General features: G+C 40.5%; 2 protein-coding genes across 4 annotated transcripts in view; both read left to right on the forward strand.

Moving 5' to 3' along the window:
* Positions 1-7,577, forward strand: part of NPL (N-acetylneuraminate pyruvate lyase) — a 29,364-nt gene extending 21,787 nt beyond the window's left edge. For 2 of the 3 annotated variants that reach the window (XM_070396617.1, XM_070396618.1), the window contains exons 10-12: positions 772-856; positions 3,653-3,692; positions 6,982-7,577. In XM_070396617.1, coding sequence (XP_070252718.1) covers positions 772-856; positions 3,653-3,692; positions 6,982-7,166 — 310 coding nt within the window. In that variant the 3' untranslated portion in view covers positions 7,167-7,577. The remainder of the gene's footprint in view (positions 1-771; positions 857-3,652; positions 3,693-6,981) is intronic. The other variant, XM_070396619.1, reaches the window with a different exon arrangement.
* Positions 7,578-9,259: 1,682 nt separating this feature from the next.
* Positions 9,260-25,400, forward strand: part of DHX9 (DExH-box helicase 9) — a 48,166-nt gene continuing 32,025 nt past the window's right edge. The window contains exons 1-5 of the mRNA XM_070397386.1: positions 9,260-9,375; positions 14,046-14,178; positions 14,831-14,971; positions 23,900-24,014; positions 25,002-25,111. Coding sequence (XP_070253487.1) covers positions 14,068-14,178; positions 14,831-14,971; positions 23,900-24,014; positions 25,002-25,111 — 477 coding nt within the window. The 5' untranslated portion in view covers positions 9,260-9,375; positions 14,046-14,067. The remainder of the gene's footprint in view (positions 9,376-14,045; positions 14,179-14,830; positions 14,972-23,899; positions 24,015-25,001; positions 25,112-25,400) is intronic.

The following is a 25,400-nucleotide window of genomic DNA, read 5'->3' on the forward strand; positions in this document are numbered from 1 at the left end:
AGTGATTTGTCTTTATTGCTAGTTAGAGCTGTTTGTTTTTTTTCTAAGTCCACAAGACCATTTTATCAGATCAAATAACTTGTGTTGTTGTTGGATTATATAACAGGGCAGCCTGAAGTGATGGAAACTTTGTGATAACTCTGTAGCGCTTCTTGAGCCATAGTTTCATCACCGTGAAATAGAAACCGGGCCTACCTTGCAGGGCTGAGAGAGAATGAGACATGACTTATGTCAAGCACCTAAAATATCATAGGCACTTAATAAATGGCCTCTCATTTTATTACTGTCATTATTATTTTCTAGAAACTGGTCTCTAAGTTAATATATAAGTTTCCAAGGGACTTAGGTAATCCGTTGGGATTTGCCCCTTTTCCTGTGGTGCCTCCTTCATCCACTTCCCCAGCAGAAGGTTTTTAGGACTCACATTTTACCCACAGCTCTTATCTGGCTGTGCCTCTGTGTGTGCCCTGGGCCTCAGTGGTTCCTTACTAACCACACCTCCATCTTTCTTTCTTTTTTCTAATTTTATCCTTTTCCACTTTCCTTCATTTTCTTTATTCATTTTGGGTGTTCTCTGCCTCCTCTTGGCACTGCTTAGTGCTGCTGGAAAACTTAGAACTGAAGACACCTGACCCGCTGATAGGTTAGGGCCTAAAAATAGACTTTCTGGGAGCTCAGTGTACTTGTGCCTTGCAAGCAGCAGTGGGGTTTGAAGATCTGGACCTTTCCCGCAGGGTTATTGGTTCTACAGTGTGTGCTGTTTTCTTCCAGTACCTATAACTACCTGGGGAAAAAGACAAACCAGATGTTGGAGGCTTATGAGCGGAAGGACTTCTCTTCAGCCCTGAATGATCAGGTTAATTATTTCTTCCCTTCACCTGAACCACAGCCTTTGTTCTTTCCCTCTGGAGAATTCCTAGGCCCTCTCATCCTGCCATACCTGCCCTCGTTAAAATTGCCTCCCTGCCTCTCTCTTTCCTTTCCTTCTGTTTCTTACTTTTTTCTTGATGAAAATCAAACCTGTCCCCATTGTTCGTGCTCCCCACCCGTCTAATCAGGACAGGCCCCTTGCAGGAACGACTCCTCTCTGTTCCTCCTGGAAATGACCTTATTTTTACTCTAAGTTCAAGATATTTTTGTGGCTGTAAAAGAATAGCAATAGATTTCTGGGGAAAGGACCACATGCCATCCCCTTGAGGACATCACAGCTGAAGTCATCAGAAGCTGTGAAGCTGGTGACCTTAAATGGGGAGACTTAATTCAAAGTCAGAGCAGGTCAGTCCTCTTCAGCTTGGAAATGTGCTGAGAATGGAAAACATTAACCAGGCAGGAAACAGGAGCCACTGGCTCTGAAGCAGGGAAAGGAAAGCAGCAGGAGCTCCTGTGTGATGGGGAGGAGCCCAGGGGACGTGTGGCTGCCATGAATGTCACACGAAGGATGGCCGACCTGTCCAGGGAACACAGAGCCTTGCTGGGTGGAACCGGTCTCAGCAGCTGGGTAGTATGTGTACTTCAGGTAAATGGAAAGAGCTGGAAAGAAATATAGTAGTCACAAGAGAAAGACTTTTGGAGGCCGAGACACAGGGATTTTCAGGATCATGAAAGTGACCCAGAGGACTATCCCAAAAGACTGAGTGGGAATGAAAGGCATAAGCAAGATCAGAGCAGGTGATCTGTCCTGAGCACGGAGCCAACTTAAGTCTACTTCCTACTTAAAGTTTAAATAGCTCACTTAAATATTTACCTTTGTTTAGCCCCAGACCAGGTGAAGTTGAGAGCAGAAACAGGGTAGGGACTTAGGAAGGTATGCAACTAAATTAAACATTGGCAAGGCTTTGATTTAAATCTCAGTAAGTCTGAATTATGCGGACACTGCCATCCCTTTGCATTCATGGTTTTCTTTTTCCTCCGTTTCCTGGAATAAGTTACTTCTGAACATTCCAAACTTTTCCGAGCTGAAAGACAGAGAAAGCATAGGATGGAGTAAGCTCTGAACCAGCTGAGATATGGACCCTTAGCGGTTCCTTTTTTCTGGCTGATCCAGTTTCTATCTCTTTTTACCCACCCCACCCCCTCTTCAGTCCCACTCAAATAAACCAGCCTACTCCAAACAGTATTGGCAAGGAAATCAGTTTACCGCATTCTCTGTTTCTCCTTATGGAAGGCAAGTGGGTCTCACTTACTCATCTACACAAATGCCAAGGGCCAAGTCCAGTTCTTAATTTCAATAACGCTCATCTCTGCCCTAAAGGAGTTTGCAGGCTAGTGAAGAGGCAGGCAAATAACAAATTAGGGCTAACCTTAGCCATTCTCATGAACTTAAATTCCATTTGTTATATTTACTTCAGTGAAATGACATGTGTACAAAGATATTCCTTCCAGTATTATTTATAACTGCAAAAAAGTGGAAACTACCCAAATACCCATCTATAAGGAAATAGTTAAACACATTATGTTTGAGTTACATAATCAAAATACACTTTCAAAGGATGAGATCATTTTATATGTACAGATCTGGAAAGATCTCCATGGTACGTTAAGTGAAAAAAGCAGCAACATGCAGACTTGAGAATGTGGTGTGCTATAGTTCGGTGTGAGCGGGAGGCTCTGGATATCAAAATTATATTCTGCACTGAATTTTTATTACAGTATTCAGTTGGTGGAAACAGCATAAAAGTAAAATGTTACTGAAAACGCACCTCTTAGTGAGATGGATGGGAGTCTTTTTTTTATGAATTAGTTCATGAAATCCTGGATGAATCTTACTTTCTGCTAAGATGAGTTAAAATTCAGCACCAATACTATTTCTGTTTTTTGTTTTTAGAGAATAAGTGCTCTGAAACCCTGTTCGTGTAAATGACTAGATAAGAATGAAAGAAATTTTATCACAGTGCCACTCAATTCCGTCAGCTGACAACAGCAACACTGAAAGCAGTGTTGGAAGCAGAAACTGAAAACCTCTGCTTTTTATAGAGGACTTGTTATCCATTAGTTAGAGGAATCTCTTTCTTTATCGATGCCAATACCAACATTTTGATTTGCTCCTTTATTTGCTTCCCAGAGGTGTCCCAGGGAAGTGATGTGGGAGGTATGTCTTTGTTTTTTCAAAGGTGGGAGAAAAAGGACTGTGAAAGGGGAAATAATAAAAGGACAGCCCACACCTCCACTGTGTGTGAATTCTTATTCTGACCCATTTTAGAAATTAGCACTTAGAGAAGTTGAGGATCTAGAAACTGATTTCCGTAAATCTTTGCCTTGGCCCATTGCCCCTTAGGTATCTTGGAAAGATATACCCCAGAGGTTAATGTACCCCAGTTTGGAAACAACTGCTCTCTGATAAGTTTACCTACATGAGCTTGATGGGTTAAAAGGCTGTCTTCTCTAATTTAACTCTCTATTGCACAATTCTATCATTGGAGCTTCCTACCTGCCCGAGCCCATTTTACAAAGCTTAAATGTATGAAAAGATCCTACCGTATCCTGAATGGATCTCAACCATCCTTGGCTGTTCTTCTCCACTCTGACAGACCTTCAGAAAACTAAGGTGTCTGGACTTTTTGGTTTGGGGTTTCTGTAATTTGACCTCTAAGTTCTTTAAATTGTTTTCACAGTTCAGTAATGCTGACTATAGATTTTTTTTCTTCCTTTTCAGTTTTGTATTCAGAGATTTATCAACTTTGTGATCAAACTAGGTAAGTTTCCTTCTTGTCTGCTACTGAAGACTCTAAAGGAAATGGGCTTTCTCTGAACATTTCAGAGAAAGTGATATGATGCATTTTGATCACATTCTCTTGAGGGTTCAACAAAAATACCTTTTAATGCTAATACTAACCTTCAGGGCCAACCTGATAAAATAGTGAAGTCAACCTAGTTGGAAGGCTTGGGCATCTTCCTCAAACCTTTCTCCTCCACTTTAGCACTTTGTTCACTTCCCTGCTCTACACAAATACACACACACACACACACACACACACACACACACACACACCATTTACTATTCCTTCTCCCCTGCACCATCAGCACTCCCTCCCTTTACTTGCCTGTGCTCATTAAAATTGCACTACCACACTGTCACTGACTTCAGCCTAAGTGCTTAGAGGAAGGCAGTCTGAATATAGATCGTACTAAATTGTGAATGACTGACAGCTCTCCCAAGAGTATCTGCAACTTAAAAAGAGTTTATAAACACAACTAAGCTTAAATGGATGGAGGATTGGATAATATGACAATGTAGAATCTGAGGGAAATACAGTGAATTTGAGTAAAGAAACCTTTGCAGAGTCTCCTACATCTTATCCTATGATACACGGCAAATGCCACCATTCACTCCACTTCTGCAAGAGACTGGCCCTTCCTGAGAACCTAGGTCAAGTCCAAGAAAAGTTTAGGCTGCCCTGACTGGTTTGGCTCAGTGGATAGAGTGTCGGCCTGCGGACTGAAGGGTCCCAGGTTCAATTCTGGTCAAGGGCATGCACCTTGGTTGCGGGCACATCCCCAGTGGGGAGTGTGCAGGAGGCAGCTGATCGATGTTTCTCTCTCATCGATGTTTCTAACTCTCTATCCCTTTCCCTTCCTCTCTGTAAAAAAGTCAATAAAATATATTTAAAAAAAAAGAAAAGTTTAGGCTTATTCTTGGCAAACCTCCTGCACCTCCCTTTCAGAGCCTTTCTGACTCACCCTAGCAACCCCGAAGCACCTAGAATGTGTTATTTCCCTCATTCTCACCGGGTTTTCAGCTAGCTCTCTTAATCCTTCAAGGACAGTGTTTCCCATTTGCTTTACCACTTTCATTTTTGTCATATTTGTGTGCCAACAGTACTATTAAGGACCTATTGTTATTTCCTTGCCCTAAGCAATACTTTTTTACAAAATTGTGGGTTTGGTGCTCTGAAACCCTGTTCGTGTAAATTGTGGGTTTGGTGCTCTGAAACCCTGTTCGTGACTAGATAAGAATGAAAGAAATTTTATCACAGTGCCACTCAATTCTGTCAGCTGACAACAGCAACACTGAACGCAATGTTGGAAGCAGAAACTGAAAACCTCTGCTTTTTATAGAGGACTTGTTATCCATTAGTTAGAGGAATCTCTTTCTTTATCGATGCCAATACCAACATTTTGATTTGCTCCTTTATTTGCTTCCCAGAGGTGTCCCAGGGAAGTGTTGTGGGAGGTTTTCAAAGGTGGGAGAAAAAGGACTGTGAAAGGGGAAATATGAAAGGACAGCCCAGCCCTATGATAGTTATAGGTTCCTAAAGTGCATTGAAGTAGATATTGAACTATTGACTTTTTAAAAGAACTAAAAGTTTACCTGTATATATGATTGTTTTGCATATCAGCAGTGACACTGTAACAGTTTTACCAAACATAGCTCTAAGATATTAGCTTGAAGGATTAACTTTGCCAGAATATTTGCATTTTAAAAGGGGACTCTTGAAGATAGCTTTTATTGTGCTTTTTTTTTTTTGAAGATAGTTATTATGTTCTCAAAGAACACATCTTAAAAAGCTCATTTCAGACTTTCTTGGCAGTTGGAGTTGAGTTATCATGGTTTAGTCAAAGAGAAACTTACCTTAATAAAAACATGTAGTCCTATCCTGAAGGTAGCTCCCTATTCCACCATTCATAATAAACATGGGTCATTTTGCACTCATCAAACTATATGCTATTTATTTAGTCATTCTAGCATTTTACTTCCCAATGATAAATTGTTACTCTAAGTTAATTTAGCAAAAGGAAGTTACTTCTTCTATTGTACCATGGATCCAAAAGCAATAGCAGGTTAAGAAAACAAATATCTTTTTTCTCTATTCTGGGTTATTTCCTGAGACCTACCTTCAAAAACACTAATTCTATCTTTAGCTATGTTTAGTTTCACTGATTATATATTTTTCATTACCAGTATTTCTTTTAGGCTGTTGTTGTTTTCAAGTCCTCCTATTCTTTATTTCTATGCCCCTTTCTTAGCCCATGGCTTCTACTTCTTTCTTTTACCTCTGTGAAGTCTCTTTCAGAATTCTGTATCAGTTCGCAGGATGTGAAATTTGCTAATTGTGCATTTGCTGGGTTTCACGCAGCTTCTTTTCCCTCATGTTCTCTGTCATTTTTAACTGAATGCATCTTCAGAGACTCTTGTTTTCTGGGCAACCCACTGAGCTCCAGGTTTTGAAGTGTCCCATCAAGCCTCTGCTAGGACACATAATTTCACCAGTTCTAACCAGTCTTTAGGTTATCTCTTAGTCTGGTTCCTACATCAGGTGCACGATGCAAATATGGATCTATCATTCATGTATGGCACGGGCTTGGGGCTTCTTTCATGTGGTCATTTTCCATCCACAGCCCAGGCAGAAGTCAAGAGCTGTGCCTCCATCCCTAAGTCAGTGGGCCAGGTTTTCTTCTTTTGCTTTTCATAAAAGGCTGGCTACCACTTTTACACAGAGAATTTGAGTCCAGCTCTTTGCTATGCAGACCCAAGGCTTCCTCTTGCTTTCCTGCCCCAGCTTTATAACACCAGCCCAGAACAGCAACATTGAGTCACAAACTACCTTAACTAGTGCATCTCCCAGGGACTTCTCAGACATGCTTGAACTAAATTCTGTCCTAGCGATGAAGTCCTATATCATCTGATCAACCACACTATACCCCTGAATCAGATTATTCTCATGGACCATTCAGCTTCAGCTCTTCACTACTCTGATCTCTTTATCCCTGATAACTTTGGTGCCTCCTTTTTGCTTTTGAGGTTAACTTTGAGTCTTACTTCGTTTTATTTTATAGCTTGTCAATTTGTTTAAAACACCCCCCCCCCCCCCAGCATTCCTCCCTGTCTTCTCAGTCTGCCACATTGACTAGAAATGTTTCCATCTTTTAGCTCACCTTATGCTGTCGTAGTAGTCACTGTAAGAATGTGATCTCTTCTTGTGGGTGTTTGTGGTGGAGTGGACAGTCTCAGTCACATTGCCTCCTTTATTTTTTTCTGTATAGGTTTTGGAGTGTCACAGACCAAAGCCATCATGACTGTGGTGTCTGGGATTCCAATGGGCCCACCCCGGCTCCCACTGCAGAGAGCCTCCAAGGAGTTTATTGATAATGCAGAAGCTAAACTGAAGAGTCTGGGTTTCCTTTCTTTTACGGATTTAAAGAATGGAAACTTGGAAACCTCTAGCTAATGCCACTCTATCAAGTCAGGGTGTGTACATTGGGATATAATCCACCTTGAATAGTGCATTCATTTCTCAAGGACTTTATAGACGAGCTTGAACTAAATTCTTTCCCAGCAAATGAAATCTCCCATCAAATCAACAAGTATTTAAGTACCTACTATGATCTTTAAAAAGTTTTATTTTTGTGAAGGGACAAAAACTCCAAAAGGATCCATGAGCCCTGAGTCATTCAGTATTGCACAAAATTTTCATGGAGAAATTTCTGCATCTATGGATGAAATGGAATCAAGAGGGAAATTGTAATTCCATTTGCTTTCGGAGCTCTCATTATCTTGATTTCCGGTTCTCAATCCTCCAAGTTTTCTCATCTTAAACCACTTGTAATGTACTTTCATTTCAATAAATATTCATTTGGAATCTAGGAAAATGCGGAGCTACCTTGAATGCCAAAATACAACATGACTTAACAAATACACAGCTATTAACACACCAGCCTCCTTGGCTGCTCAACATGACTCTAAAACACCCACTTTCAGATTAATTGTGATGTCACAGGTTTTCCCCCAAAGATTGGGTTAGGTGAGAACTTGCTTCAGTTCCTATAATGGAAAGGCCCATTAGGGTGGTTTTCACATAACAAAGGACAGGCCTTCCAAAAAGAATTCAGGTCTCCACATGTTGCTAAATGAGAACTTTAATTAGAGCTCCAAGTTTCAAAGAACCAAAGAGTTGTGCTCTGGCCACCACAAATTTCCCCTTCCTCCCCTGAGAAAAAGTAAAACATCCTATATCCCTGTAGAAATGTATGAGTAACAACAAAAGCTGATATAAAGCAGGCAGCAAAATGCTCAAATATACACCTGCATGGGGAAATAAAGCCCCACTCCTTAATACGGGAACCATAACAGCCCCTGTGAATATGGTGTTTCAATGACCGCAAAAGTAAGAAGCAAGCCAAAGTGTAAACTAATGTTAAAGTAATTTCTATGAAATAAAGGCAGAGAAAACAAAGATAACTCTGAAAGTAGAACAAAGCAAGTTACAAAATCCAATAAACTTGAGTAAATTTCTGTACAGGAAGTCACAGGGCTTGTAGATAAATGTTTCAATAGAAACTGGTACAGTGGATACAGAAAAGTAATATACGTGAATGACCTCCATTGTCATGCTTGCTTATAAAAAAGAATGAATAGAATCATGCCGGATATATAAGCACAACGAAGTGTCAGTTATTATTATTATTAGTCTTTGTAGCTATTCAAGCAATTCAGTGTATGTTCTTTTTTTTTTTTTTTAAATATATTTTATTGATTTTTTACAGAGAGGAAGGGAGAGAGATAGAGAGTTAGAAACATCGATGAGAGAGAAACATCGACCAGCTGCCTCCTGCACATCTCCCACTGGGGATGTGCCCGCAACCCAGGTACATGCCCTTGACCGGAATCGAACCCGGGATCCTTGAGTCCGCAGGCAGATGCTCTATCCACTGAGCCAAACCGGTTTTGGCCAGTGTATGTTCTTTATACAACTGAGAACATGATATCACTGCAAAACCTTTTAACTAAGAGTTGGCGAAATAATAACATGCACAGCAAGCCATAAAAAAAGAATTCTAAAAGAAATTGGCATTTCAATGAATACCAATAATTTTAAAGGAATCAGATATGTTTTATTCTCCATCCTCAAAATCTAGACAATCATTTCTGTTGGAATCCAGATTGTACACTCCATTTGTGACATTCGTCACACTAAAAGTCATCAGTCTTAAATATTAAGCCATTAACACTACCGCTATCAATTCCACTTTTAAAAAGGACTTAACTTTTCTCTTGTTGTAACGTATTGTACTTGCTGTGTCTAGAAGCTTTCAGATCTGTTCTTATTTTCTCAAACTGTATTGTTTGCTCAGTTAGTGGGTACAGGACCCCGACTCCCCAAAACGTTCAAAAGCGGCCGCTACCGGAAGCGACCTTCGAGGCGCAGCGGATCTCCTAGGCGACCGGATGTTCAGGCTCCGCCTCTTCCGCGCGGCGCCGAGCTCGCTTTCTGCGCCTGCGTAAGCGCGCTGACCACGCCCCCCGTCGTCGCCGCCGCAGCCATTTCGCCGGCGCCTCGGTGCGAGTTGCGGTCCGTTTAGCGGGTTTCTCCGAGAGAGGCCGGAACCGCGGACCGTCCGAAGAGGGCTGTGCTCTCGGGCACCAGGCAGCGGAGGCCGGTAAGGGAAAGGCGTCGTTGCCATCCGCTGTGACGGGCGGCGTGGGGCCCCACGGCTCTGCAGCCGGGCTTTGTTGCGAAGCGCGGGCCGCGGTGGCGGGTGGGGGAAGGGCGAGCCGCCGCACCGCGTGCCGGGATTGCGGGGTGCGTGCTGCTCACCCCGCCGCGCTTGCGCAGCCCTGGGTGCGTCGTGGCCCCCAGTCTTTCTCTCACTAATCCCAGTCCTGCCTCCCTAGCAGCCAAAACAAATCCCACTTCCTTCGCCGTCCGCGCCTGGGCGTTGTCCGGCCCATCAAAAGGGGGACCGTCGCCTGGGGGGCGAGCCCTCCTGACGCCACACACCCCCCGGGCCTTCCCGCCGTTCCTTTGTGCTGCAAACACCGGGCGCTGTCCCGCAGGCCCCGGGAATGGGGCGGTAAACAAGTTAGGCACAGTCTTGCCCATCACTCGAGGGTAAGGGGGGGGGGGGGCCGGAGGGGAGAGAAACGTCTGCTGGTTTCGATAACAAAGACATTGTAACCGGGCAAACAATGGGTCCCTGCTGCCTGACACTACTTGAGCCAATTAAGCAGAGACAGGGTTAAATATTTATTCCAATATTGCTGGCAGTATGCGAGAGCAGCAGGCTCTGCAGCCCCCCATAAGCCAGCTGCAAAAAAAAAGTAGGCAAAAGAGCAGTTTACAGATATGCAACAGGACTAGGTGTCTGCAAAGGGCGTAGTGATATTCAAGGGCTGGGGTTACATGGGGAAACAGCCAAAGGGAATGCCGGGTGGGCAATTAACAGGTAAGCAGGCTGGAGGTTTGCCAGGGCCTGCAGGTATGCAAAAAGCGTTGGGGTACATACCTTCAAAGGGCTGGCGATTCTCTGGTTTCTGCAGCATCGTTGTTAATCTTGCCATGATAATAGGCAGCTCCAAATCGGGTGGAAGGGCTGCATCTCCAGGCCAGCTCCAGCCTGGGTAGAATGTGCCTTCTTTAATCAGAATAAAACAGTCATGATTAACAGAGCATGATTAATATTTCTTAACAATACGAGCTGGTTCCCCAACATTCTATTTCTGCCCCCTTTCAACGTGAGAAATTAAATAGTGTAAAGGGAGAGAGAGCCGCATAGGGTGGACAGGGAGGAGGGAGATCTTTGAGCTGAGGGATGTGGCTCATTAGCTTTGTGGACAAGGAAAAGCAGAACTGCAGAAGTATCGGGGATTAGTGAGCGCTTGAGGGCAGAGGTTGGGAAGAAACTGAAAAGGTCCTGTGACTGCCGTGTGGTGAGAAGGATTTATTGATTGATTTACTTTATTGTCTAAAGTTATGTATGTGTCTCCTTTTTCCCCAGTTGACCCCCTCCCCACCATTCCCACCCCAGGCAAGCCCCCACTGCCCCAGTGTCTGTGTCCATTGGTTATGCTAATAATGCATGCAAACAAGTCCTTTGATTGCTCTCTAACCTCCCTTCCCTCCCCTGTCATTTGTCCCTGGATCTATTTTTGTTCATCAAATTATGTTGATCAGTATATCCTACATATGACTGGCTTATTTCGCTTGACATAATGCTCTCCAGTTCCATCCATGCTGTTGCAAATGGTAAAAGTTCCTTCTTTTTTATAGCAGCGTGGTATTCCATTGTGTAGATGTACCACAGTTTTTTAATCCACTCATCTGCTGATGGGCATTTAGGCTATTTCCAAATCTTAGCTATGGTGAATTGTGCTGCTATGAACATAGGGGTGCATATATCCTTTCTGATTGGTGTTTCTGGTTCCTTGGGATATATTCCTAGAAGTAGGATTACTGGGTCAAATGGGAGTTCCATTTTTAACTTTTTGTGGAAACTCTGTACTGTTTTCCACAGTGGCTGCACCAGTCTGCATTCCCACCAGCAGTGCAGGAGGGTTCCTTTTTCTCCACATCCTTGGTTTGTTGATTTGTTGATGATAGCCATTCTGACAGGTGTAAGATGGTACCTCATTGTTATGGTGAAAAGGATTTAAAAGAAAACTGGACTTCAGAGTGGCCAAAGTGAAAAGGGGATCAATCATTGCAGTCTACCAGGTGCACAGTAGTGGTGGGAGAAGAGATGGAAAGGTCCAGACCGGTAGAGAATTTTTATGAGTTTATTTGAGCCAAACTGATGACAATTGCTGGGAAGCAAAATCTCAATGGAGTGCTCTGGAGAATGGCAGTCTTGCAGCTTCTACATTAAATCAGAGGAAGAGGTCTAAGGAGAGTGACATGAAATTCATTGGTGAAAGATTAAGGGCGGGGGGGGGGGGGGGGGGGGGGGGGAAGCAAACTGGGGAAATCTCTGGGATTGGGTAAAAGTAAAACAAACATTTCTCTTACATTTGGGGGTACAGGGCAGTTAATAATTAACATTTGAAAGGTAGTTAATAATTAACATAGAGATGGTATTGGGAGCAATATAACAATGTGAGCTTCTGCAGTAGGTTGTGCCCTAAGGAGTCTGGAGAAGTTTCAAAGGTGTGTTATCTTAGATCCAAAAAGACAGTAGACAGGCTCACTTAAGTTAAAGATTGACCTAGGACAAGGAACTCACTGGTCTCTAGGACCGGACTACCCACTATGGCTCACTTCTAGTTGGGCATTTTTATGTTCAGACCCTCCTATGTGGTTACTTCCAGTCTCGATGAGTTTGTGGGGCCTACCATGCTGGCCCCCCACCCCACTCCCGGAACTTGTCAGGTTTAGTATATCCTGTTTTTCATCTACAGAGATAAGTTTTGGAGGCAGAATTGTATAGTAGATTAGGAGTCAGACTATCTGCCTTGGAATTCTTGGTTTCCCAGTTAGGGGCTCAGTTTACTTACCATTAAAAAGGGAATGCTAATACTTTTTCTATATAGTTGTTGTAAGGGTTAAGTAAAATAGATGACCTATGGATACTGTCCAGCACGTAGTAAAAGGCTCTACAAGGATAGCTGTGGAGGATCTTGAGTAGATGAATCCCAGTTGGTTGATGACATGAGTAACTTGGTGGATGGTGGTGCCATGTAGGGAGATGGGAACACTGGAATTGGGGCACGGAGAGGGACGAGTTTGGGAAGGAAATTTAAAATTCTGTTTTGACTGAGATGCCAGGTTAGAATTCAAATGAGTATGTTAGTGCTGCAGTTAGATGAACTTGATTTTGTACCTTAGGAGTAAATTTTCTGTGTGTTTTTGGGCACATTAGCATGTTTTTGATATTGAACATTATGGAGTTAGATGAGACTACATACCTAGGGAGGAAGAAAATTGATGGCATAGTTTTTCCTATTTTATGTTACTCACTGAAGTAACATAAAATAGGAAGGCTTATTTTTTTAAATTAATTATTCAGGGGTGGAATTTATAACTTCAGCTTTAATATTAATAGGATGTCCCCAGGGTTAGTCTGCCTCAACAGAGTGAACAGGTTTATACAAACAGGGTCCAGTTTGATGACAATTAGATACAGTTATTAACAAAATGCACTAAACATTAATTAGCAAAAGACAAAGGTTTGATGTTAGTTGTGGGGTTTCTTCCCACAGCAAAAAAATTCATAGTTTTTGTTTGGTTTTAAGTTTCGTTTCAAATCCTGCTTATAATTTGCAGCCATGTTTTAGACTCAGGCTTTGTATCTGTTGGTATCTTGCAAATTGGGAAGTAGAGGGGGAATGCCAAGTTTGCTATGTTGCACCGCAAGGAAACTTAATATTCTCCAACTGTGATAACAAGGCCTAAAGGAGAGATTGAAGTTAACAGATTACTGTTTTTAGTTCAAGTACAGCATATTTATTGTATTTGGACTTACAATATACAGTCTGCAGCTAGGAGACATAATCAGAATAAAAATGGATGACCATTTCTTAGTAAATAGATTGAGTTTGAATTAGGCCTCCACAGCAGGTAACTGAGAAAGGTTACTTAAACTTTGTATGCCCTTGTTTCTTCCTCTGTAAAAAGATAATAGTATTTACCATATAATGTTACCTACCATTGTTGTAAGGATTAAATGAGTTAAAGCACATAATGTGCCTAATTGTAAAATGTAGGGCATTACATAAAATTTTTAAAAGTCACCCAAAGATAGCCATTTTGGGGGACATTTCTAGTATTGATTTATGCGTATATACTTTTATGTAGTTCTAATTGTACAATTTTGTATCCTACTTTTTCTTAAAACATGTCATAGACTATGTCATTAAAATTTATTCATAGGCAATTTTAATAGTAATGCTTTAGAACAGCAGTTCTCAACCTGTGGATCTCGACCCCTTTGGGGGTCAAACGACCCTTTCATAGGGGTCGCCTAAGACCATTGGAAAACACATACATAATTACTTATTGTTTTTGTGATTAATCACTATGCTTTAATTATGTTCAATTTGTAACAATGAAAATACATCCTGCATATCAGATATTTATATTACAATTCATAACAGTAGCAAAATTGCAGTTATGATGTAGCAGCGAAAATGATTTTATGGTTGGGGGTCAACACAACATGAGGAACTATATTAAAGGGTTGCGGCATTAGGAAGGTTGAGAACCACTGCATTAGAATATCCTGTATTAAACCTAGATTTATAGTAAATTCCAATTGTTTGTTTATTTCCAGCTTGGTAATTTCCAAAGTTTATCCTTATAAGTAATGCAGTTTTTAACTAACTTTGGTTTTCTTAGGTCTGAAGACAACACCTGCATCATGGGTGATGTTAAAAACTTTCTGTATGCCTGGTGTGGCAAAAGGAAGATGGCCCCAACCTATGAAATAAGAGCAGCGGGGAACAAAAACAGGCAGAAATTCATGTGTGAGGTACTAAAGAATACTGTATATTGATATGATTTTTGAGGTTATTTTGGTGTTAAAAGAACATTGTTTTCTATTTGGAAATGGTCATGTGTTACACATCGGATAATGTTCTTGATTGTGACTTGCCTGCTATTATATATCTTTATAAATCATTTTCAGGTGAGTATTTAAAACAATATGCTAGGTGAATTATTCTAATTAGAACATGTATCTTCTTCAGCTTCTATAGCACCAGTAGCACAGATTAGGAAAGTTAGAGCAGTTGTTCACTGTTTTTGCTAACTCCTGTAGAAAGTGGAGCAATTCTTCATTGCTTTACATCAAAGTGCTTAAAATAAATACAAATAGAGAGCTTGTTCTTGGGTCTTATAAGATTGCATTTTAATGTGGAACATTCTGTTGCATGAAAGGAGAATTTCTGATTCACATAATTTAATATTATCACTGGATATCATGCTTCAAGCTTTTTCATAAGGCAGCCAGTCCATATTCTCTTACGGTAGATTTGTTATTTTCAGTGTGTTCATGGAGTATATCTTCAATAGTCAACTGTTATCCCTTAATGGATTGTTGAATTATGATTTTTTTTTAAGTCCCAGAATTACTAGTACACCCAGGCCAGTCTCTTAATAAATGTTTTTCTTTACTGTTAAAGGTTCGAGTGGAAGGATATAATTACATTGGCATGGGCAATTCCACTAATAAAAAAGATGCACAGAGCAATGCTGCCAGAGACTTTGTTAACTATTTGGTTCGAATAAACGAAGTAAAGAGTGAAGAAGTCCCAGCTATTTCGGTAAGTACTTATGGCCAAGCACTTGAGGATGTATGTTATAAGCTTATGCTAACTCAATGTGTATGGAGACTTAGAGTGATAATTTTTCAATGTTGTTTTCAAATATGTTAATGTGTTCCTTAGTATACCTTGGCATTGGATTTTCTCAGAGCACTGGGATGAGTTCCTAAAGATTTTACTTCATTATAATGTACCTGATTTGTGGGCTTGGGAAATACCATTTTATATATTACATTAATTAGTAAACTGATTTTTTCAGAGCCTGTTGTATTCTGTGTACTTCCAAAGATAACACGTTAAACAAAATATAAAAATCAGTAACATTTTAAGACACAGTGTTGGGTCCCATTAACACTTGTTATATAGCAGAGAGAAATAGCATTTCATGCAGTGGAATATCACTGTGGTGTTTTTGTTTTTTGTTTTTTGGGGTTTTTTTAAATATATTTTATTGATTTTTTTTTTACAGAGAGAAAGGGAGAGAGAGAGAGAGTTAGAAACATCGATGAGAGAGAAACAGCAATCAGCTGCCTCCTGCACACTCCCCAGTGGGTATGCGCCCGCAACCAAGGTACATGCCCTTGACCGGAATCGAACCTGCGACCCTTGAGTCCGCAGGCCGACGCTCTATCCACTGAGCCAAACCGGTTAGGGCACTGTGGTGTTTTTGATACCATGATTATTTTAGTTATATGTAAGTATGCTGCAAAGACCCCTCTCTAGTATTATTTTTAAGAAATAAACTTTATTTCTCTTAATTAAAAAGAAAGTTTGACTATAAAAAGGTTCACATTATGATTTAAGTAGATCCCTTAAGTAACAGAAATGAAAAATTCAGTTTTAGAAAACTTGTAGAAATAATATCTATAAATTTTAACGATTTATTTTCACTGAACTTTTGTGTTCTGACTTGTAAAGGTACATGTTTTATTTTCTTCCATTGCTTTTGACTCAGAAGTCAAGAGACTTTCTAGTATATTGTAGATAATCATAGGATTTTTAATTACATTGGTTTGCCCGTTTGTAAAATGAAGGGATTGGGCAAGATGATCTTGACATTGTTTCTGGCTATGAAAGCAATGTTGTACCTCTTTCAAATATTTGAAACTACTGGCATTTGTGCCACATGTTATGACCTATATCTTTTAGCCTCTTCCTCTTGTCTGTCTTTCCAACGGCAAATTCTCTTTTAATTATTTTTTATGTGAAAATGTTTTTATTTTACCTTCTTTGAGTAATAGTATTTTGGGGTGCCTGTTTCCATTTTCCAGTACTTTAAAAATAATTTTTCATTCTCTTCTTACCTCCATTTTTTCTAATAGGAAGTCAACTATAACCAATCATTTCCCTCTATATGTAATGTGTTGTCTTCTTTGGTTGCTTTCATTTGTTTCCTTTATGTTTGGTTTCTAGAGTTTGGTTATGTTATGACTAGGTATGGTTTTTTGGTTATTGTTTAATTATCTTGCTTGGGGCTTGCTGAGATTCATGAATCTTTAAATTTGTCTTTCACCAAATTTAGAAACTTTGGTTATTATTTCTTCTGCCTCATTTTTCTCTCTTCTCTTTCTGGGATTCCTGTGTTCACATGTATGTTTAAACTTTTGATGTTATCCCAAGGGTCCCAAAGCTGTCTTCTTTTTTCCCCCCTACTTTCTCTCTTTTACTCAGATTGGATGATTTCAAATGACTATCTTAAAATTCACTGCTTTTTTTCTCCTTTGTCATCTCCATTTTGCTGGTAAGTCCATCCATTGGATTTTTTATTTCAGATATTGTATTTTCCATTTCTAGAACTTTTAGCCACACACACACCACCACCCACCCCCTGCCGGTTTGGTGACATTTCTTACCTTTTCATTCATTATAAGCGTACTAGTGACCCAATACACAGATTCGTGCACATTGAAAGGAAATTAATTAGAAGGTGGCTGATGGGGCGGGGCTGGACACACCCTGGAGCCAACCTCCTTCTGCCTCTGTGGAGTGAGCAGAGTCCCTCCAGCAGGTGGGGTCCCTCGGCCTGGCGGGGATGAGGTCGAAACCAGCTCTTCGATATTCCCCCAGGTCCTAGAGTGCAAGAGGGCACTCTGCAAAGTTGCTTTTGTACAGGGTGTGGAACACAAACACAAGTGTGCCATAAACCAGATTCGGGGCTGACAGGGCCCCAGCAACAACATAACCCATGGCTCAAAGTGGAATTGCACAGCCCGAGAGGAATCAGGCTTCCTCCTCTCTGGTTTCAGGGTGCTTCACCCGAGAACCACTGCTGCCAAGTCGTGGCAGCCCTGGTAGTCAGTGCGTGTCATAGTGACTGGTCAAACAGCATATTAGCCTTTTATATATATAGACTAGAGGCCCCGTGCACAAAATCGTGCAGGGGGGAGAGTCCCCTCAGCCCCGCCTGCACCCTCTCACAATCTGGGACCCCTTGGGTAGGGTCCCTAGGCCTGGCCCGTGATCTGAGTTTATTGGGGCTTTCCTTTCCCTGGCTGCTGGCAGCTGTCCCCGCCCCTGCCACTACTTGCCATCTGTGTAGTGCTGCCCCCCTTCCCCTGCCCTAGCACCTGTCGCCTTCCTCTGCAGGCGACAGGCATGGGGTGTGATCGCTTTGCTGGCCTGGACCTCCCTCTGTGCTGGCCGGGCCTCGCACACCCACCACAGCATTGTTGGCTGGTGGCCTGGGCCTCCTGCGGGGTTATGGCGAGGCCCCACCCTCACCCCACCTCCAATCACATTGCACCCGCCTTGGCTGGCCTGGCGCCAGTGCGTGTCATAGCGTGGTCGTCCGGATGGTTGGTCTACTGTTTGGTCGATTTGCATATTGTGCTTTTATTATTGTAGATGTTCATAATATATGAATGTGAATTTCCTTTATGTCATTGAGCATAGTTATAATAGCTGCTTTTAAGTCCTTGACTACTAATCTAACATCTGAGTCCTCAAGGTTTGGCTCTGTTCATTCATTACATTTTCTCTTGAAATCAGATCACCTTTTTCTTTTTTTATGTGAAGTAACTTTGTATTACAGTCTGAGCATTGTGAATATTATATTGTGGAGATCTTATACAATGTTCCTTCAGAGAGTATTGCTTTTACTCTTATCAAGCAGATAAGTTGATTGGACTCTATCTGCAAACACTGCCTTTTGACTAACAGCTCAAATCTTACCTCAGTTTTCTGATCCTTTGCTAGGCAGATTGGAATCTGTCCAGTGTATGTGTAGTTCAGGGGTTAGAGATTTGGGCAGGGTTCATGCACAGGATTTAAGGTTCCTCCCTCTTTACTTTCCAGGATTCCTTCCTTACTTTCTATCAGTTTCGGTCCCCAAACTCTTACCATCTGATACTTCGGCCAGAAAGACCAGGTTTTCTACTGGAGTTTTATTTGCCTCTCAGAATCTTTCCTCAGACTGAAAACCAAAATCAATAGAAGTTACACTTTCGCTATCCTTTGGTTTCTCTTATTTTAAGTCCCCTCCAGAGTCTGCTGGCTTTTGTTCACTTTTTAGTGCCTTCATATAGTTGTGGGAGTCTTTGGTATTTGTTTTCCCTGGAGTTCATGTTACCTGTAGGAGTGTAGTCCTTCCTCTAGGAGCTTGTTTGGCCACACCAGAAACAAGACCCTATTGTCTTTTCATTGTAGCATTTTAACATGCTCAGATCTTTTCCATTGAATGCTTTGACTATGCATTTTATATTTTCTTCCTCTTTTCCTGTTTTCCAGCTACACTGGTCTTGCAGTTCCAGCACCTTTTCTGTATAAAATAATAGAATCTTTTTTTTTAAATAGAATCTTTTAATCAGAAAGATTGAAAATAAAGACATGAATAAAGCTTTATCAGACAAATGAAGTACAAACAAAATGGGAGTAGACATAATATCAGAATAAACTTTATTTTTTTTTTTTTTTCTTTTAAAATTAAATCTTTATTGTTCAGATTATTACATTGGTTCCTCTTTTTTCCCACCTTAACTCCCCTCCACCCAGTTCCCACCCCACCCTCAGCCCTCACTCCCCACCCACTCTCCTCATCCATAGGTGCATGATTATTGTCCAATCTCTTAGCGCACCCCCCACACCCTTTCCCCCACAAGGATAGTCAGTCCATTCACTTTCTATGTCGCTGATTCTATTGCAATCACCAGTTCATACTGTTCATCAGATTATTTATTCACTTGATTTTTAGATTCACTTGTTGATAGATGTGTATTTGTTGTTCATAGTTTGTATCTTTACCTTTTTCTTCTTCCTCCTCCTCTTAAAGGATACCTTTCAGCATTTCATATAATACTGGTTTGGTGGTGATGAACTCCTTTAGCTTTTTCTTATCTGTGAAGCTCTTTATCTGACCTTCACTTCTGAATGATAGCTTTGCAGGATAAAGTAATCTTGGTTGTAGGTTCTTGGCATTCATCACTTTGAATATTTCTTGCCACTCCCTTCTGGCCTGCAAACTTTCTGTTGAGAAATCAGCTGACAGTCATATGGGTACTCCCTTGTAGGTAACTGACTTTCTTTCTCTTGCTGCTTTTAGGATTCTCTCTTTGTCTTTTGCTCTTGGCATTTTAATTATGATGTGTCTTGGTGTGGTCCTCTTTGGATTCCTTTTGTTTGGGATTCTCTGCGCTTCCTGGACTTGGAAGCCTATTTATTTCTCCAGGTAGGGGAAGTTTTCTGTCATTATTTCTTCAAATAGGTTTAAAATATCTTGCTCTCTCTCTTCTTCTGGCACCCCTAGAATTCGGATGTTGGTATGCTTGAAGCTGTCCCAGAGGCTCCTTACACTATCTTCGTATTTTTGGATTCTTTTTTCATTTTGCTTTTCTATTTGGGTGTTTTTTGCTTCTTCATATTTCAAATCTTTGACTTGATTCTTGCGCTCCTCTGGTCTGCTGTTGCGATACTGTATAATATTCTTTATTTCAGTCAGTGTATGCTTAATTTCTAGTTGGTCCTTTATCACAACATCGAGGGTCTCACTAGATTTCTTGGGGATCTCACTACATTTATTAGCGGTCTTACCAGTCTTTTCGAGGATCTCACTACATTTATCGGTGGTCTCACCAGTCTTTTCGAGGGCCTTACTCAATTTATTGGCGGCTTCTAAACAGTTCTTTAAAGACCTTAAAAGTGTGGTTTTGAACTCTATATCCAGCATTTTGCTTTCCTTCATTTCTGTCCTGTTTCTTTGTCTCGGCATTTTTTTATGCTTCGCTGTGTCGATAGAGTGCCTTTCTGTGCTAAATGTTCCAATTACCTGAGGTAGACACTCTTGGTGCAACCCCTTGTGGGCTTTGTGCACAGTCTTGTTTTAGTTAAGCCTTGATTGTTGTAGTTATCACTAGGAGGAATTGAACTCCAGGCCAATTGGCTGAGAGAATCAGCTGTGTCTGCAGTGGGAGAACTTCTGTGCTGGAGACACCCCTCTGGGGAAAGACTTGCTTCAATGGGGCTTTGGTGCTCACTGAGTCTGCCCCTTGAGTATGTCTTTTATGTTTCCATGGAGCTGCGGACTGGATGGTCCCACTCTGACCTCTGGGCTTCCTGGCTCCTGGATCTCTAGGGAGGTGCTAATCTAGCCTTTTCCTGCGGCTATTCAGCAAAAGCCTCCCTGCAGGGCCTGGGCGGGGCGGGTCCCACCGGATCAACAGGGCGGGGCTAGCAGTTATGGCTCCTCTGAGTCCTGCCCTCAGAGGTTTGCTTCTCAATGTCCCGGTAATCACTGCAAGCCCCTCGAAGAGAAAGCTGCCCTCGAGTTCCGACTGATGCCAGACAGTCCCGCTTCTCCCGTATGAGTCTGGGTCCCTAGAGACTCGCCCAGAGCTGGAGCTCAGAGCCTGAGACTCCCTCCCAATTGAAAACGACAACCGCACCCTCAGCCGCCAGCCCACTTCGCGTGTGCCTCTGTACCTTAGTATTTTACTTCTGAATTGTGCCTCCTCTGAGACTTGGTATGGTTTTCTCTTTCCTTCTAGTTGTAGGATCTCCACTCAGCCAGCCTTCCTGTGGTTCTGGAAGATGTCTGTTCCATCTTCTAGTTGTATTTTTGAAATGGTTGTTCAAGGCAGCAAACTCCGGTGTTTACCTATGCCGCCATCTTGGTTCTCCTCTACTGGGCTTTTCTTGTTGCTCTCTTTCTAACTCTTTGAGTTGTAGGGTTAGGTGATTTATTCTCATTGTTTCTTGTTTCTTGCAGTAGGCTTGTAGAGCTATTAACTCCCCTCTCAAGACTGCTTTCGCTGTGTCCCATAAGTTTTGGAATGTTGTGTTTTCATTGTCCAGAATAAACTTTAAGGAAGAAAGTAGAAAAGACAAAGAAACATCAGTTCATATTGAACCAATCCACTTAGCATTAAAGATGCTAATATATATTGGTAAAACTAAAATGGTAAAATGAGAAAGTAGCAAAGGGACCCAAAAAATCCTACTAAATATTTGGAAATTTGAACACTTGGTTCTAAATGAAAATTTAAAATTATAACAATAGACTGTTTAAATAACAGTGTCTATCAAGACTTTGGAGGGCAGAGGGGTAATCATTTATTCAAAGGAACTTCAAATGCTTTTATTATTGTACAAGAAATAGTAGATAGTAGTTCTCAGGATAGGAAAGGCCATTTCGTGGAGAATGTAAAAGGCAAAAACTAGATTTGACTATAGAAAATATACTAACAATACTTTTTTGGAGAGTAAGCAGTATTAATAAAGTTAAAAGGGAAAGGACAAACATTTTTTTTGGAACTTGTATGACAGAGTGCATAGCACTGAAATGTTAAATTCTTAGAAATCAATGATAACAGTGAATATCCAGGTAGAATATTGGACAAACAAACTGTAAATTAAAGTAATAGATTGTTAGAACAAATACCAAAACTGATATTGGTAAAGATGTAAAATGTATCTATAATTCCAAGAATTGGAGAGAGTGTGGGAAAATAGATTCTCATATATAGTGCTGGGTGAGTATGGAATTCAGCAACCTTTCTATAGAGCGCTGTGGTGCTTTTTAAAATGTTGGTATCTTTTAACTTTTATGAATTTTTCTTAAATGAGCTTAAGGTACAGAGAGTTTAAGGCAATGTTTTATAATTTTTTAAAATATATATTTTTATTGATTTCAGAGAGAGAGAGAAACATCGATGATGAGAGAGAATCATTGATTGGCTGCCTCCTGCAAGCCCCGTACTGGGGATTGAGCCCGCAACCCGGGCATGTGCCCTGACTGGGAATCAAACCGAGACCTCCTGGTTCACAGGTTGACACTCAACCACTGAGCCATGCCAGACGGACTTTATAATTTTTTAATAGTGATTTTTAGTATTTATTTTCTCTTAGTTTTGAAGTTACACATTTTTTAAGATTGGCTATAATCTAAATATCCATCAACATGGTATTGCTTGAGTTATATAGAGAGTGAGGGTGTGCGTGCATGTGTGTGCGTGCGCAATGAGCTGTTGAGTTGGCACGGACTCCTGGCAACATGCTATGAATGACATCCATAATCTGTTTTTAACAGCTTTGGGCAGCTCCTATAGACTTGTGCCTATGGCTTCTTTTATGGGGTCAATTCATCTCTTGGTCTTTCTCTTTTCATACTGCCTTCTATTTTTCCCAGTATTCCTGTCTTTTCCAAAGAACCCTGCCTTCTCACGATGTGCCCAAAGTGTAGGACAGCTTCCGTTTTGTCATTTTTGCCTCCAGTCATATTTCAGGCTTAATTTGCTCTAGGATACACTTGTTCTTCTTACACTATATTTGAAATGAATCAATTTTTTCCCTGTCAGCCTTCTTCATTGTCCAACTTTCACATCCATACATAGTAATTGGAAATTATATGGGTGTGAACAATTTTCGCCTTGGTTTCTGTTGACACATCTTTCCTCTTGATGATCTTTTCTAAATCTTCCATTGCTGCCCTTCTGAGTCAGCTTTCTCTTGATTTCTTGGTTGCATCTCCATTTGAATTGATGACTGAAGTAAGGTAAGAAAATCTTTAACAATCACAATGTCTTTATTATGTCTATGTTAAAAGTTGTATATTTCTTCTGTAGTCATGATTTTTGTCTTCTTGATGTTCAGATGCAGTTCTGCTTTGGTCTTTTCATCAGAAGTCATTTCAAATCATTGCTACTTTTTCTTTGTGTAGTATATCCATACAGTGGAGTAGTAAGTCCTTAAAATTCATGTAGATCAATATTTAAAGAAGTAGAAAATGTATGTAAAATATTTTGCATTTGTCTTAAAACTTGATGTTTCCTCTCCGGAAATCTCTTCTCACAGTTCCTTTTTTTGGTTGGCTCTTCACTTGCTTCGTATCTCTTCTCAAATGTCACCTATGACTGCAGTTTTCCCTGTTCACTTTATTTAAATAGTGACCTCTCATAGTCTCTATTTTCTGCTTCATTTTTCTCTCTAGTATTGTATCACACTTGACATATTTATTTATTTCTTGTTTAGCTCTACAAGAATATAGAAGGAGAATATAGCTATTTGAATATAGCTCTGTTAGTACAGAACATGTGCCCTTTTTTTGCATTGTTTTATCCTCAGTACCCAGAACAATGTTACCATGTAGAAGGCTCCTAACAGATACTTCTTGAATGTTGAATGTACTTAGAAAGATAGTAAGTGGAAGAAGAAGTAAATTAACAATACAGCATAAACTGATCTCACTTTTTATGGGAAAGTTATATTTGTGTACATGTTATATGTACTTATAAAATTCCCAGATGGAGAATTATGAGTAATCTATACTACTCTTGCTTTTTATGCCTGAAATGAGAACTTAATAGTTTTATAGTTACTGAAAGCAAGGAGGTTAATATGGGAAGAGGAGGGGCAGCATGTAGGCTCTAAGTAGAAAAGAATTTACTAGTCCCTGTGAAGGTGAAATTGCTTATACTGCCTTGACTTTTTCACTTGCAGGTAGCACCCCCTGTTCCTCCACCTACCGATACACCTGACACTACAGCAGATACTGGTGAAGGTTTGCCAACAACCATGGGAGGACCTCTTCCCCCACATCTGTCTCTCTTGGCAGGTAGGGGACTTGAGTGTGTTCGCATGACTGAGAGTAAGTTATACACTATCTTGTTTGGTCATCATCTCTGTTTTTCACTTGGGTAGAAAGAAATAACTCTAATAAACTCTTAATGTTGTGAGCGATCCCAAAGCCTTCATAAGTTTGCAAATACCACCAGCTCATTTAACTTTTTTTATAAAGCATGATACAGCTTAAATTCCTTGCTATATAATTAGTATTTACTAATTTCTAATCTATGGATAAATTTTTGCACAGGCTAGAACATTTGGTTAAAGGGTCTTATTTATTGCCCTTTCTTGTTTCTAACTTATCCTACCAAATATATTATAAACTTGTTTACCTATGGATCCAAGCCATTGCTGAATTTCATATATTACTTCAACGTTCATTGGTATGTCCACTGTAAAGTAGATGAACTAAGGTATTTGGTCAAATTAAGTCTCATATCCAGTATTTATGAAATGAGAATAACAGTGGTATTTACTTAAGATTATTGGGTGAGTAATTATCTTAAAGCATGTGATTAGTCAATACTCTTTAGTTACTCTGCTTTTTCATTAGGATTCATCACTTACCCTTTTCAGCTTCTCATTTTTTATTTCCAGCACTAGCAGATAGCTTCCTTCCATAGTCATACTTAGCAAAGATACAGTTTTATCACTTAATCATTTATTTCATATGTAGCACCTTGACAGACAGTGCTACACTGCTAATGCATGCTAGATTGTCAACCACTTCTGACCATTACTGCTGGCTTAGCCCTGCATACCAGCCTTGGAATTAGCAATTTAGTCCTATCCTGTAGTCACACAACACTTTTTAAGTAAGTCATGGAGATTTCAAGCCCATTTCCAAATAATTGAAACTTGCGTTTCTAATTATGGAGTGGTCTTTAAAATTAGGAATAGTCTTTAAAATATTTAGGATCTTCCTGCAGTTTGATTCATAAAACAAAAAAAACCAGTCATTTTCTTTCCTTAATAGAAAATAATTCTGAAATTGGGGCCTCTGGCTATGGTGTTCCTGGGTCCACTTGGGATCGAGGATCCAACTGCAAGGATTATTACTCAAAGGAAGAACAGGAAGTACAAGCGGTAAGACTGTCATCCCCCTGTGTTAGCTCTCTAGGAATGTGAGTTAGGACTTAGTTCATAGCAAGGTTTAAGATATTCACAACTTAATAATTAGGTGATTGTTCTCAGTGGTTATTTGAGACAACTTGATCATACATGACACCAAAAATCTAGACTACACATTAAATCTGGTTACTAGAATTGCCTGTGAAATAAAACAGTATTTTCCTTTGTTGTAATAAAAGATCTCACCTGCTTTATAGGAAATGTAATTGCCTTGCTTGGTACATTTTACGAGTTCTCGTTGTAA

This window comes from Myotis yumanensis, unplaced genomic scaffold (genome assembly GCF_028538775.1).
Source record: "Myotis yumanensis isolate MYYU_CA2020_CCGP unplaced genomic scaffold, mMyoYum1.0.hap1 SCAF_17, whole genome shotgun sequence".
In the NCBI taxonomy this organism is placed as follows: Eukaryota; Metazoa; Chordata; class Mammalia; order Chiroptera; family Vespertilionidae; genus Myotis; species Myotis yumanensis.